General features: G+C 42.7%; 1 protein-coding gene across 1 annotated transcript in view; it reads left to right on the top strand.

Annotated features, from left to right (window-relative positions):
* GSAP (gamma-secretase activating protein) overlaps positions 1-15,543 on the top strand; it is a 39,444-nt gene that overhangs the window by 10,132 nt on the left and 13,769 nt on the right. Inside the window, exons 11-21 of the mRNA XM_026046431.1 lie at positions 181-224; positions 1,630-1,715; positions 5,683-5,760; positions 7,753-7,830; positions 8,275-8,367; positions 9,595-9,812; positions 10,153-10,222; positions 10,618-10,700; positions 11,357-11,410; positions 14,508-14,633; positions 15,155-15,210. Of these exons, the coding sequence (XP_025902216.1) occupies positions 181-224; positions 1,630-1,715; positions 5,683-5,760; positions 7,753-7,830; positions 8,275-8,367; positions 9,595-9,812; positions 10,153-10,222; positions 10,618-10,700; positions 11,357-11,410; positions 14,508-14,633; positions 15,155-15,210 (986 nt within the window). The remainder of the gene's footprint in view (positions 1-180; positions 225-1,629; positions 1,716-5,682; positions 5,761-7,752; positions 7,831-8,274; positions 8,368-9,594; positions 9,813-10,152; positions 10,223-10,617; positions 10,701-11,356; positions 11,411-14,507; positions 14,634-15,154; positions 15,211-15,543) is intronic.

Here is a 15,543-nt window from a genome sequence, read left to right as displayed (position 1 = left end):
ATTTGGGGGAGACTGTAAGGATTACAGGATAAGAGATAAGCTTTATTTTTTTTGTTTAAAAATGTTCAAATTTAAAAATTTGGTGAAGTGTGAGTGTTGCACATTTTACTGAATGAAATATTAGCTATATGATGCTGTCTCACTGAGTAACATCGATCTRTTCTGTTTTGGGGTTAACAGCTGGAATCACACCTGGATATTTCTGTACCTGACACGGAATTAAAGTAAGTTGTTGTGTGTGCAGCGGTATATTTTGTGGTTTTCTTCTAATGCATAATCTAACTTTGTACAAACTTCAGTACAGTTTAAGTCAGAAACACTTTCTCTTTGGAGTTGCATAAGCAGGACTGGAATATAAGAATGATTTAAACACTCTGTCCATCTCTAATTTCTCTCATTTTCATCAGAGTCAACTGTAAAACTTAGTAGAATCCTTCACTACTGTGTGGGTGTCATTTTTTGAGAATGATTTGGCTGTAGAACTAGTTACAGGTTAAACTATCCTTCTCTTGAGTATTTACCTGTTTAAAGTAAAGAAATTGACTTCAATGTCCTGTGCTGTCATGGGTGTGCAGTAATTGATCTGTAGCAGCGATCGCTAAATTCCTGCTCTGTTACTCTCTTTTTTTGTTGCTGTTGCATGTTTTAGCAGACAGTTAACCAGAGCACTAGATTGTTCCTACCCTCTGTGCTCGTTTTCTTCAGCTATTGTTTGCGCCACTTCCAGGGGTGAATTGCATTGGATTTTGTCTGTGCCTGCTGTGCAYACGGGCTTGCTCAGATGTGCTGCATCTGAGCTTGTCTTCCTAAGGCTCCCTTGTAATTGAGGAAGATGTAGTCAGGATACTCTTACACTCATAATTAATCTCATTCTCATCTCTCTTCACTTTAACTTTAATTCTAAAGGGACCAATTTCTATTCATTAAACACGGAGGGCGGCTAAAGCTGCTGGTTCAGGTATTACTATCTGGATGTTGGCGAGCTGCATCCTGCCCAACCTGTCCCCAGGACCCTCAGTGCTAGTGCAGTAAACTCATTGTGGTGGTGCTGAGCATGCAGGCTGCTCTAAATGGGCAGTGTGTCCTGTTACTGCTGATATGGGAAAACATTCCAGCACTTGCAGGAGCTTTGTTACTCTCTCTTTCTATATATATTTTCTTCCCCTTGGGATTCTTGCCGAAAAAAGGTAGGAAAAAATCCCTGTAGATGTGAAATGCTTTCTTGGAGGCTAAGGGGGAAACCCAAAGCAGATTGAGTACAACAGATTGAGGTGCACGTTCTGCATGGAAAAAAGAAACAGTACTTGTAGATTTAAAAATATGTAAACCCATTAAAACCCTGCSCGTGTGAGAGTGAGAAGGAATGTCACGGTATAGCACGTGCTGGGTGAGCATTGTTAGGGCTTTGGCCTTTTCTCACTATTTCCACTACGGTTGGTTTCCCTGCTTGCAGGTTAACATGCAACTTCAGAAATGGTAGAGATGGACTCCAGTGCCTTTCAGTTCTCAAATGTAATATATGACTTCCAATACTTGACAACTTGCTTTCACTTTCTCGTGTTTCCTTTGTTTTSTGATGAATCACTGTGGATGAGGAGGTTTATGTGGTGTTCTTTTGTTTGCTTGTAGACTTGTGAATTTTGGATATGATTACCCTCAAGACCAAGAGGTTGCGCCTAGGTCTTTGAATCTTCAGGTTTTTACGAGTAAAGCAGGTAACAAATAAATACAATATTGTTAACATTAAAATATTTTACTAAGTGTAACTACCATAAAGTATAATAACAATAAGAATTTCCTCAAAAGAGATTACACTGAATGCTTTCTTTTTTAATGAGTGTGAGACTTTTCCTTTAGAGTGTACTTGACAGGTCTCTGAGGAGAGGCAGAGGTGGTAGTAGATAAGTCTATTTCTGGTTTTTTGGTGTAAGGGTTTTTGTGAGGACTTTATTATTTATTTCATTTCATTTCATTTCATTGCTTGTTTATTTTGTTTAGTCCAGGGCTTCCTAAGGGTTTTATGTACTAACTTTAAAACAGTCATCCAGAAAATTACTGGTAGCCCCAGAGCTGCTAAAAAGCACTTGTAATGTGAAGCTTCTCTGATGAAGGACGTACAATATTTTGTGCTGCTTCCAGAATCCAGGTTGTCCTAAAGCACAGCAGTGTCAAGCCGCACCAATGTAATGTTAAAGCAACGAGTATGTTGTAAAAGCAGTAAACTCAAAAAACGTTCTAACTAGTTGTGTTACAGACACAGTTCAGTATATGATGCTAAAGTCAGTATATGATATTTAGTGGTTTATTAAGTGTAAGTTAAGTTAAGTTGCTAGATGTTACTTAAACCTTTAGGATTTAGGAATCTTCCTGCATCTTACTGCAGAGCACAGACATTTTTTCTGATGTGGAAACTGGCCTTATGAGGCAGCCAGTTAGTGCAGAAACCTGCAATTTCACCTTCTGAATTGGCAATATGACCAGGCATTGCTGGACCTGGTTGGCCTTTGAATGGGCTGCAAAGTGGCATGGGGTAAGATGCATTGCAAAAGTGGCTTTGCATCTCGTTTAAGTACTGCTCTATGCACAGAAGTGAATTGCTGAGATATTTGCCAGTTATACTGGAGTGAGCATTGATGTAAATCAAGTAAAATAGAGTTTCTTTAYCTTTTTTTTTCCTTTATAAACATGGACAGCACTTACAAAGTTTATAGGGAAGAAAATAGAAACAAGAAACAGACAAGTTTCAGTCTACTGGGCCATTTTTAGTCTCTGTTTATAAGACAGTATTTTTGAGATGCCTTCCATATACAAGCAACCTGTCCAGTAATGGAAAATGTTATCATTTTGCACATACATTGCGCTTCTGCCCCTGCACTCTCCAGGGTTTGTCCAGACTTGGGCACCTACTTCCACCCTAGGATGAGTTTCAGTCTTCTCTCACCAGACTGCTGACCAATTACCCTGAAGTAAAATASTCTTTTGCAATCTAGCAATACAGTGGTTAAATTCCCTGTGGAAACTCTCATGCTATTAACAATTAATAATAAGCATTAGTAGTATTAACTATTAATAGTGATATTGCTATTTGTTCCAGTAAGCCATCTCTTGGGAAGAATAATTGGAAATRAATTCCCAATGGAATTTTCCATGCAATTTCCCAGTTGATAAAACTGTAATTGACTAGAGCAGATCTGAACTTGGAATGGAATCACCCACTCTCTCAAATAACAGCAAGAAAGTAGCCCTGTTGCTCACATTCAGCACAAACAAGACAAAATGTCCACAGATCAAACACTTCTAATCTTAGAAGTGAGTGTGTGTGTTCAGCTCTTGGTTATTTGTGGTTGTGTTTTCTTCTGATGCTTTAGAATTACTTTTCTGTGAAACTTCCTGGATTTTCWGAAAAAGGAGGGCAGCATGATAGTAAAACTCCTGCATTACCCTCACCTGGTTTTATCTMTGTAAAAGTTAAGTGTCTGGACTACATTTATAGAGAGAAATTAACCTTTTCAGAGGACTCCTTCCATTTTCCTTCAATGCTGTAGAAGGAGCCTAAGTTGGTGATGTTTGGGTGACTGAGGTTAGGTGAGACGAGCCTCTCCTGAGCATGGTCAAGCAGACCTAATGCTGTGGTGTGAGTGTGTGTTTGAAGTGCAGGGCACCCAGTGCTGTGTTGAGGGGCTGTTAGAGCCTCCTGTTTTCAAGTTTGAGTGAAGAGAAGTTGGGGGGTGCACTGAAGTTTCCTGGCAAAGGCTTTGTGTCTTCAGGTCTGTGCAAATGACTCCCCACATTTCAGTGGTGTGTTGTTTATTTACCAAGTGGCAAAGATGTTACTGTTACCTCTGCTGAAAATAGAAACTTACTATCATTCTGCACAATGATAGAACTCTATATGTTGCCTTTTCCTGACCCTCTTCATTGCTATTAATTGAGATTTTTTTTTTTTAGTTCCTGAAAAGGTAAGGAATCTGTGCCAATCTATCTCCACGTATCTCTGTTCTCATACTGTAGCACTAAACTCAAACTTCTGTTACGTTTTCAATGGCAGCTCTGTGGCTGCCAAGACAGTATTAGCTGTAATGGTACCTTCTGGGCACTTGCTGCGCTGAGACGGTCATGCTCCTTTTATTTGTGTTAATGAAGCACCATTTAATAGTTATCATTTGTAATTCAAGTTGTTAATGTTTTTGACCAGTATCCTGGGGGTGGAAGCCCATGCATCTCATGAGTAGTCCCCAGAGCCACTGCTTTTTGTGATCAGCTTGCACATACCTTAAGCTGCATAGATTCCTTTGCATCCACTTGCGCGTTGTGACATTTATGGGATATCATAACTTTATCCTCCAGTTTGCAAGGAGGACATCTGTAGTGTCAGAGTGGAGCTGTTGGTAATAAAACAGCATCGTGGCCTTGCTGGATCCAGCCCAATCTCCCTGCTGAGCCCTGATGCTGCTACTCTAAAAATTATKCATGCTCTGAAAAATGCCAGGAGCCCGGGCAAAATGCCCCTTCTGTTGTCTGAATAATTCAAATATCCAAGGAAAACTGCATCAGGCTTCCCATCCGTATTGAACCTGGTGAGAATAAGCAGGAAAAAAAAAAACAATCTCAGAAAATTATTTACCTTTCCTAAAAGTATGAGGTGCCTTGGTCAGATTTGTGTCACAGTTATGGTACAGCCTTGTGGTCTGACATACTAGGCATTTAACTAAGTAAAATATCTTTCTAATTATGCTTTTGTACTTGAGCTTTTTGTTTTTCCCTCCCTGTATACTTTGTATACAGCATTATTTTTTCTGTATACTTAGTATATATGAACTTTTTTTTTTTTTAACAGAAGAATACTTACATTAGCAGTGCTTTTATCTTTGCTAGTAATTCATCACTTAAAAGAACTGAATGGCAATAGTTGTTGTTCAGTTCTCCCAGCTGAGTTAGGAGAATGTGCTTTGGAAGCCCTTTCTGATGTGAGTGCCAAAGCAGCCTGCCAAGACATAGAGGTGGTTTCAAGTGTGGTGTTTTGCTTTTAGTAAGAGATAAGCACTATCCAAGTAGTCTATCAGTATGATTTAGAATTAGGAGGGGAAGAGCATTCCTGCCCAGAGTACCTCAGTTGAAATAGGCTTGTGACAAGGACTCTCTTTTCTCCTAAAAAAACAAAATGTGGTTCTTTGGACTGGAGAGCACAGAAGGAGCTAAAGGAATTTCTAGTATGAGAAGCTCTAATAGCCTATCAAGCTGTTGATGATATGAATTGATTATTTAGAAAGCCAATGAACTTTGTATTTTACTAGCTTGTTCTATGAATATTTGATACCATTTTAACATAAGGTGTCTAGAGATTTTGAGGTAAGCTGAGGGGAGTCAGTCTGGATCATTTTTTGACCATGAGCCTGAGGTCTGTGGGGAAGGGCTGAAAATGTGCAGCAGAACTGGCTCTGCTGGAGCCCAGAATGGCATTGCCCAGAGGGACAACATCCCCTTCTTTGTTCTCACTCTGTGTATCACTAGATAAGGGGTAGTTAAAGAAATGCATAACATGTATTTCCATATTTTGGCCTTTTTTTGAGAGATTATTCTTCATTTCTGATCTGTAACAGTCCGTCKTTAGTTTGTGCAGCATGAAGGTGTCCATGTCTACAAGTCAAGTACACAATTTTCCATCCCTTTTGTCTTTTTTAGGAGGCTTGTGTGTGTGTTGCAGCTTAGCCTCTGATGCTCCAGATCAAATAACATACTCCATATATTTCTTACATAAAGGTAAGGTGATCCTCATCAGTTACACTTGCTTTGCTTTTGGTGGGGGGGTACACTTGGGAAGTCACAGACTGCTTGGCAGAACAAGGACCTGTCTCACGCTGTGGACAACAGAAGGATTGGGGATTTAGAGCCAGCAGCTGCGCATGGCTGCAGACTTGCTGCCTGATACCAAATGAGCTGCTTCAAGCCAGTGACTTCACGGTGACAATTAACAGGATATTTCTAGGTGGTCTTTCCAACATGCTGAGCACAAGCAGCACCGGTGAAACCTGTAGGAGCTGCAGGTTTGCTGTCTTTAGGCCTAAGGACTCAGCCCTAAGAGAAGGAAGCCAGCAGCTCTTAGCTTGAACGTGTGTGTGGAGTTCCAGGTCATTTTTCCACTTAATTTTTACATGCGTAGTATGACTTTAAGAATGGTATATGTAAGTGGGGTCCTAGCTCTTAGTTTCAGACTCTATTTATTATCTTGGAAAGAATGGAGCTTTCTTTGTCTTGATCAGAGATATTTGCAAAATATCTTTAATTTGTTAAATGGAGGAGACAGGTGAATTATTTTTCAGTAAGAAGCTGCATAGAATGGAATAGCCATGTTCAAGCAGGCAACGTGCTTCTGTTTTACCTCAAGTCTCTGCTTTTGAGCCTTGGGGAGATTACTGAGGACTTGAGCGCTGGGAGCTGCACTAACATGTTGCTTTGCTGCTGGAACTGAGTGTTTGGTGTTCTCGAGGGCATTAGCAAACTGTGCAGAAGCAGTTTTGGGTGGGCCAGCACTCAACAGTGGTTCACAGTGAAGGGCTGACCTCCTTAGATGTGCCCTGTGCTGATGGTGTGGTGGGAGGAGGAGGGTCCCATCTCCTTGTGTGTGTGTGTGTGTGTGTGTGTATCCAGGAGGGTAAGGGTAAAAATGGGGGTGAGAATGGCCAACTACAGCTGGAATGGCCGTGGAATGGGGTGGATGAGGTTTCATTCATTTTATTTTATTTTTTGTCATGGAGTTGTTTCTGAATCTGTGTTACTGCCACAAAGGTAGCAGTGTATCAGGAGCAGGTCCCTTTTTTGTGACTCCTTTCGAGGTCACTGTGTGCTGCAGCATCTGCACTCGGGAGGAGGACTTGCTTTTCCATGGGAGTGCAGGTCCCTTCCAGAATGCTGATGTAGCACCGGAACAGAAGCAGTGACATTGCAGGTTTCTTGTCCACATTTCTCTGGATCTGTATGCTTGTTGTTGTTTCTCTTKGCTGCAGCATGAAAATTTTATTGGGATCAAGAATCAAAGTCCTGTCCACCTGAATGGTTGGGGGAAACACAGTTCACCCCCCCCTTTTTTTTTTCTCATTTTCCCTTTATTGATCTTACAAACTGTAGATCTGTCTTTATTGTGTGTTTTCACCCATTTTTAGGTAGTATATATCCTCCAGTTACCTGAACCGTCAGTTTCTTTTAGAGTTTGATGACCTAGAGTTCTGTGCTCTACCTGCTGGGCCAAGGAAGAGGTTTGGTGCAAGGCTAAAAGAACATCTGTGCTGATGCTCAGTCCATGCAAGTAYAGTTGGTCTGGAAGTAGCTAGTGCCTTAAACTGAGGTGAATTAAATTGGAGCAACAGGATAATCAGATAAATAGCTGGRGGTTCTCTAAAGCAGTTCAAGTATCACCAAAACATGAGGCACAACCATAAAAAGGATTTTGGTTTTTGAGGGGGAGGCATTTTTGCACACAAGCTCAGTCTGGAATGGAAAGCTTGAGACAGGAACATGGGCTGTGTGGAGTGTGGCCATTTTTTGTATGCTAAAAGCTGTGTTGCGTGGGTGCAGGTCTGCTGTGTGTGTAGCAGCTCTGTTTAGTGTGAAGTAAATCCGTCTGCACAGATAAGTGCTTAAAATAGCCTGAAATGTCACTGTCTGGGCAAACTTGCACTGCTGAAAATTTTAGCAATAAAGTTGTAATGTAGCTTGTAACAGWTGGATTCTTTTTCTTTATTATTTTTCCCCCAGGTTACAACAAAACGTTCACAGTCTCTCTAGAAAGAGCAGAAACCCACCAATTGAAGGAAGTGGCTTTTTTGAACCTTGGTAGGTGATTGGTGGTGTTTTCCTGTGTGACTGTCATTCTCTGTCCCTGGCAGGGAGACAAATGGCTAATTCTCTTCTCAGGTGAAGTTTTTGTTTTTCCTTTTTGCTTAAAAGCAAAGGAAACTTTCATATTTGGCATTTGATATTGCAATATCTCCCAGTGAGTAAGTAGCTGTCTCTGAAACTTCCTCRGCTTCTACTCTAGCAATCAGTTGGTGAGTTCTTGAGAGTCTTTAACCTCTTAAATCTTCCCCTGGAAATTCAAATGTAGTTACAGTATTTCCTGTGTTAATACAACAGCTGATTTTAATTAACTCCTTTTGTATTTACTAGACAAAATTAATTCCTTCAAAGTGAAATGGGGCATGATGAGAATCATGTGAAATGACCTCTTYGAGTAAATAAGTGAACAAGTACTGAATTACCTGTTATTTCTTTAAATAGATTATTATGTGGCTGCTTATTTACCTGGCCAGTTCCTGCACCTCCTGAATATTCAGCATCCTGATCTCCTGTGCTATAGTTTGTTTCTGACAGGTACAGTAAGACTACTGCTTCCAAGTAATTCTTAGTGTGGTGAAAACTTGTTCAAAGCTCTTTACAGGAAAGTCGAGCTTCCATAATAGTTCCTTTATTGCACTGTGTGCCCTAAAAGAGAAATTGAAAAATAAGAATCACGTTATTGCCTCTTCCATTTTAAAAAGAGATTGTAATCTTTCTTACTTCATCCTTTACATACTTCTAACTTGTGAAATGGAAGAAGAGCTATCACGGAGTTTGAAGTTTGTTGCATCAGTTTCACAGTTTCCTTTCCCCCACCTTTGCCCACGCTTACTGGCTCTCTGCTGCTCTCCAATTTCTCATGTAGAGGTAAATTTGATTTTACATTTCCTTCCTCCAATTGAGTTGCTCTAAATGTGTCTGTTTGGAGGGTGTGGGGAGAGGAAATCTGTGTTTCCTTCACCTGATCAGACTGATGCAACTTGATTTAGAGTCTCATCTGAGAGGCACATTATTTTATTTGCAACAAACACATCCTTATGGAAAATGGATTATTTTTGAGGGGTGCTTGTTTGAAAGCAAAAGTCCCTTTTCGTGGTTGGATGAGGGGAGTTGAGCAGTGGGCACTGCTGCAGGGGCACTGCAGAAACCAAACGTGTGGCTGTTCCCTCTGTTTATTTGACTATTTTGCTGGAGGTGAGTGAAGAAATCAGGGGTGGCCCTGATTTCTCTGGTGCAGAGGCCCTGGAGTCCTGTAGTGTAGTGCTGTGTGGGGTGTGTGCTGCTAGCCTAGATAAAGTGAATTTGAGCCAATGCTTTAACTCATAATTGTAATTGGTCTGCCTGGGAAAACTGAGAAGCAGCCTAATAACATGAGGATGCATCGTGATTGTAAACATGAGACTTCTGAGCTATAGCCACGCTTAGGTGCCAGGTCCCCTATTCCACCTGTATTTGTGGCCTGGTGCCCTGTCCTGCCCTGTCCTACGTATCTTCATTTGTTCTGTTCTGCTTTGTGGGCCTCAGATCTGTGCAGCTTCTCTGCTGCAGGAGGAGGCAAGGATTGCATTGGGTGTGGACATTGCTCCCTCTTTATTCCCACTCCTCAGCCAACAACATTTCTCTTCCGCACAGTACCAGTGCACGTAGTRCTGGGGACAAACGGTTTCTGCTGGGGACTAGGGAGTGTTGGGAGGGGATGGTGCTGGTAGCAGCCAGATGGGACATTCTGGGGCTTTCCCTCCTCTAACCTATGTCCTTCAGGTGAGGATGCAAGAATTGACCTGCTGCCCAAGGGCTCCGTCCAGTGCCCGCTGGCGTCGACTGTGCTGGATCGCTGGGCCGGAAGGCTCTACGCCGTGGRCATCAGCAGCAGCGCCCTGCTGCGCTTCCTGCGGAGCAGCGAGCGGGAYGGCGACAGGCTGGCGGCCCTGCACTGTGCCCTCCTCTGTGCTGGCAGCACAGCAGCCTTGGAAAGGCAGGTGGGAAGAGAAGCTGCTCTGGGGGCTTTGGCTGGCACCTCGGGCAAAGCAGGGGCAGGGGATGGTGTCAAACAGAAGCACTCCTGACCTGTGTGTGCCTGTTGGGAGTACCAGGAAACTCGTCAGCTGGGCTGCTTTATTGTGACCAAAGTGCCTTTTTTATTATTGTTTTACTGTGACCAAAGTGCTTTATTGGCCAAAGTTGTTCTGAAAATGTTGATCCCAAATAGGTCCCAAAATCAAGGAGCTGAATCCAGGTTCCTGTGACCTGTTTCCAGTCTCTAACAACATAGGCTTAAGCAGAGAGGTGTCACAAATGACCTTGTTGTCCTTCTTACAGATCATTTGGTGGATTGCTGAGAACCTGTCCACATGCCATACTTTTGACCCCATTCAAGAATTCATCATTGGTAGGTGTTTTTTCCTTCCTACTAGGGTAGAATACCTAACTTGCAATTTAAGGAGAAGCCACAATGTCACAAATTGACTCTCTTTTTTTTCCTAACATTTTGATTATAATCTGTATTAATAGATCTTCATGTGGCAATGTCAGTAGTTTGGGAGCGTGTCCCAGGTGCCCTGGGAGCCGAGCAGGGCTGAGCTGCAGCCAGGGCGCCCGCCCGGCTGCGCTTCCCTGCTTCCTCCCTGCAGGACGGGACCGGTTCCACCACTGAGGAGGCTGCTCTGGAGGCAGCAGCAGGGTTTGTCCCTAAGCAAGTGCTGGACAGACACGGAGCAGACTGGAAAGCGTGTTCTCGATTACAGATCRGTTTACCTAATCCTGCACTTCTCAACCTTTTTACAGCCTCCCTGTACTGCAGAATGTGTCCAGAAATGTACAATCTGGATAAACTTCTTCCATACACRTCCCTGCTTGACTGGACTGGGGTAAGAGGACAACTAGTCCATTAATAACTGGAGGGAGTCTATTTTCCTTTAATGGAACTTGCAATATGAGATGCARCTTGTATTACAATATGAGTTGTATACATCACCTCTTCTCAGTATGTTCTAAATCCATGTTTGTGCTTTATAACAGTTTTATTTTGTCAAATCTTAACATCAGTAGTGTATTTCACAAGTCCTAATGTCCTCAGATAACTTCATTTATAGAATGTTACTGGAGTTCAAGTTATTGTAATGTAAGGGAGCATTAATTTTCTAGAGTTTGGAACAAGAAACTACTGGCCTATTGTATGATATTTGTAATGGATACAAMGCATCTTTAACCAGCAGTTATTTTCAAGACAAACTATTTTGAGAGACTGAAGGTTTATGAGTAAGTCTGCAGAAGTAAAATAACTTCAAGGCAGTTACCACAGACCAAAGAGCAAATTTGAACTTACTGTGTCATAATGTTATCTTTTCTTAAATGGGATCAAYCAGAGAAAATGCCTTCTTTCTCTTCAGCAAAACTGAATGTACTGTTTGGATTAGCTAGATTATTTCCCAAAGGACACGGGTAACAGAAATTCAGTTASATACTCCAATAGACTGTTTTAATTCAAGTGAATTGTATTCTTAATGTTTGTATGTATTTATAGGTAATCCCTGGAGTAACATGTACAACAGACATTATTTCTCTTCCTATATTAGAGGTGAGTTTCTATAGAAAAATACGGTCATACTGGCAGGAAGGAGCTTTGTTTCTTCTTTTTAAAACTATATAGTACAGTGTTGGAGTGCACAGCCCTGTCCAAAAATACAGGTGAACAGAAAATTGACTTGTTGTAAATGTGTGACCCTTTCCATACAATATCAGTCTTCTTGACTGATGTTTGCTAGGTCAAAAGTGTGTGTGTGTGTGTATTTTTTTATTTTCTTAAGAGACTACTTCAGCCTCCTCTTCCCTCTAGGGAAGACCCTCTCCAAGAATAAATTCTTTCCAGATTGGATTGATTCCTTGTCACTTTGTGACTTTGCAAGCTGCAGGTAAACCTCTTGGCACAAAAGATGTATGGAATTTCWCAGTGTGCATTCCCACTTTGGTGGGAATGACTCAAGGGAGATTTCACTGTGCTCCCCTTGGTATTGTGGTTCATGACCCTCCCTTTGTTTTGTCCAGAGCATCCTGTGATTGCACTGATGTCAGGGATTTGGCTACCTAAATCTAGACACCTTCCTGTACAGCCTGGAAAAGGCAGTGAGCTGGATGGGGAGGAGCACATGCTGTTTGGGTAGGAAACTGTACTTTCCATTGAAAACAAGATGAATGATTCTTCCCGTCTTCCTTTTCCCTTCCTCTGCTGTCTGCGATTTAGGAAAACACTTCACGTTTTCCCAGTGCTACCCACAAGTGGTCTCTTGTTCCCTTTGGGTGCACGCTCTTGATGCACAAGAACATTGTGTCGTGTTGAACTTGTGTAAGGCCAGAGCTGGTTTTCTCTGGGTACTTAGAGCAATCTCAGCAGATGGTCCGGGTTTTAGGGCATTCTCAGCAGAAATGGGTTCTCGCAGAACCCAGTGCAGTGGGTGAAGCTCCCGGGTGCCCCCTCGCTCCCGTGTAGCTGCCTTGCAGCCGGAGCACTTCCCACGACTGCTGCCTGTGATTGAGCTTTGTGTGCTCTGCTTGGGGAGGCTGCCGAGGGCTGGGAGGCACCTGGGAAACCTGACCTTGAAATTGTGTTGCCAGATAATCCGTGTACTTCACTAGGGGCAGAGTCAGCGGGCCTTTAATTTGTCTGAGATTGAACCTCAGATCCCTGGGGGCAAATGCCTTTAGCAGCTATACTTCCTGATTGTGGAACTCATTTCCTATTTCTGTCTGAAACCTAAACAGACCAGAAAGGTCAGAGTTGAGTTACAGACAYATATTTCCTGCAGCTTCTGACTGCAGATAGCTCTTTCTCTCGGTGAGGACAGATATAAATACGCAGGGTTTACTGCTGTGGGTGCTCTGTAGCACTCCGGGCACACACAGCCTGAACCTCAGCCTTGGGTTGGTATTTGGTCCACGTTGCCTTCAGGCCTGGGGAAGAATCTGGTCCTGTATGTGTTTCTGTTGCATCTGATTTTACAGTATCTCACTGAAAAGGCAGCGAGTTGTTCTCCTGAGGAGCCTTATCAAGTTCTCAGGCTCCTGAATTGCCGAGTGAACTGAAGAGGAGCAAGGGGTGCAGGGAGTTGGGCCGAGGAGAGGGCCGCCCTTCCCCTCCCCTCTGCTGCGGCCTGAGTGCAGACCCCTGCAGTGCCCGCCTGGCTGGTTACCCAGCCCCTGAGGGCCCTGGGTGCTGGCGGGGGTGTCACAGCCACCCGCGGAGGCGGGTGCCCCTGTGTGAAGCCCTGGTAGTCGCTGGCCCTGTCCTCCCGCCGGGAGCAGGGCAGGGAGCGCCCTGCGGCTGTGCTGGGGAGGGGCTCTGCGAGCTCCTCGCCTGCTGCCTCTTGCACGCTCMGCAGTTAATTCCTGACAGGCCAGAAACGTCTGCAGAATCAGCACCACTTCAGACTGCGTGAAGGAGCCTTCCCTCTCAAATCTCTGCCTGGAAGATCACAGATTTAATTACAATAATCCTTTATTTTCATTTYTTTTTTACTTTTTTATAAGACCTAAAGACAGTGCATATGTTCGGTGGTGTCTGCTTTTAATTCCTGACAGTCTACCCCTTCCTGGCAGAGACAATGTAGGAAAGAAACTTGCTCTCTTGTTTCCCCCTGCCATAAAGCACACTTGTGCAAAGTGCACCTTTGCAGTGGCAGTGCTGTGGCAGTTGCATAAATTGGTCACTAGATGATACCCTTACTCTCTAGTCCTCATTTTTCTTTCCCCCAGTGCTTTCATATTGGTGACATTTATGCAAGGTACTGTGGTGATCCATTCTTTTTTCTGAAAAATCCAGCATGTTGTAACAAGCAAGGGGAACACTGTAAATCCAATCTGTTTACTTTCTAATGTTTCTACTGTGGGATCTCTGCTGGAAAGGTGGCTGGGTAGGGAAGGGAAGTGCAAGTACCACGTTTTCATCTCAGTCACCACCCCGTCATGGTCAGGGGCCTTAAATCTCTCTAGCCAGCCTAGGAAYTGGCTCAGGAAACCAGTGCGTGTGAGTTTGTTTCCTCCTGCCTGGTCACAGCTGGGTTTCAGTCCCTTTCAGCGCTGGAGTCAAAGGTTTTAGAACTGCTGTGGGAATGTTTGGATTGTGTTTCTCTTGTGGGTTGCGAGTCTGCTCTTGGCAAATGGATGTTTCTAGTGGAAGTATTAATGCAGCTTGGAACTACTGCTAGCCTGAAGTGCCAGGGTTGTAGCTACTAGGAAACCAGAGTGGGATCTGTGTGACCTGCTAGAGGTGTTTTCATGCGGGTTAGTTGGCTGGGGCACCTTTCAGAGGCTATGGAGCTCCAGGCAGGGTGGTCAGCGTGGGCCACGGTCCTCCCCTTCCTAAACCAAACAGCAGGYGCATCCCTTGCTCCCCAGGGACTGCAAACAGGCCAAGGTAGCAGCTACCTGCACTGCAGCCACCAGCTCTGCAGCTCAGGTACAGGTAGATCCTAYCCCTCCTGTTAAATGTAAAGAACATTTAGGATGAATTTTAAGAACTGTTGAAAAAAGGATGCAACTGCTCTGGTTCTTTTTTTCCCTACTATATTATTATATAACTACAATTATTGCCATTCCTTCCAGTCATTTCGGGATAGGTTTACTAGATATTTACATGTTTGTGCAGCTTGTATTCATGTTTTCCCTGCAATGTTTTGCAGGTTCAAAACTCTAAAGGCTTCTGGGATAAACTTAACTTAAACCTGGAAAGCGTGAAGTACGCAGAGCCCCACCTGCACTACCACAACAATGTCCTGAGGAGGGAATGGCTTAACCTTTCCCAAGAGGTAAGTTTGCATTCATGGAAATAGCCTCCAGAGCCTTCTCTTAAATGAGATCTCTTTAGGTTTCAAAGCTAAACATAGAAGATTTATTATTGTTATTTATTATTGTTTTTATTATTTTGTTTTGTTTTGAATTCTTCAAGGATGTAATTGGCATAAGAAATGGGAAACTAATTGCAAGAGGTGTGGAGACTTTCAGTCATTTTACTTACAAGATCATTGTCTGTGAAAACTTAAACTGTGAATAATGATGAATCTAATAATAAATATTGAAATAAATATTGAAAAAATAATGAAGCTAAACAAAAGCAGAGCTTGCACATACCTGTAATTGTCTTGCAGCTTAGATGTGGGGGCTRCCTCTGCGTGTAGGTGATGGGAAGGTTGATGGAAGGGCTGCTGTGCTTACTTCTATCTAAAGGGAAAATCAACTTAATTTCTCATTTGCCTTTTATCAGGAAGTATTTTAATTGGCTTTCTGGTTTGTTTGTTCATTTGGAGATTTTTGTTTGTTTACAATTCAGAAAGAGGAAAGCAGAACCACAGCGTATTTGAGGAATATTTTTGAAAATGCAAAAAAGTAAGTACTTCCTATTGTATTTACTTTTTTTGTTTGTTTGTTTGAAATATGCTGAAAGATTTCGACACGTTCTTCAGCATGACTCATTAGATACCTGATGAGATACTTTGAATAAAGTAATATAGCTGATAATCGAGTGTTGGAGACCTTAAGATCATTACCTCTTGATCTGAAATATCCAGACCTCCTGCCCTAGGGAGTTTATGCTAGAAGTCTTCTTATGCCACCTAGGCAGATAAAATTCTTTTTACACTATTTAAAGTTTTATTAAATAAAGTCATAATTATGATTCTTGGATCTCTTTTTCTCATTTTGGAAAACCAAAAGATTGTT

This window comes from Nothoprocta perdicaria, unplaced genomic scaffold, assembly GCF_003342845.1.
Source record: "Nothoprocta perdicaria isolate Ctin4 unplaced genomic scaffold, notPer1 scaffold_44, whole genome shotgun sequence".
Taxonomy (NCBI): domain Eukaryota; kingdom Metazoa; phylum Chordata; class Aves; order Tinamiformes; family Tinamidae; genus Nothoprocta; species Nothoprocta perdicaria.
The sequence above is the reverse complement of the archived record's forward strand: the minus strand, read 5'-3'. Positions and strand labels throughout refer to the sequence as shown.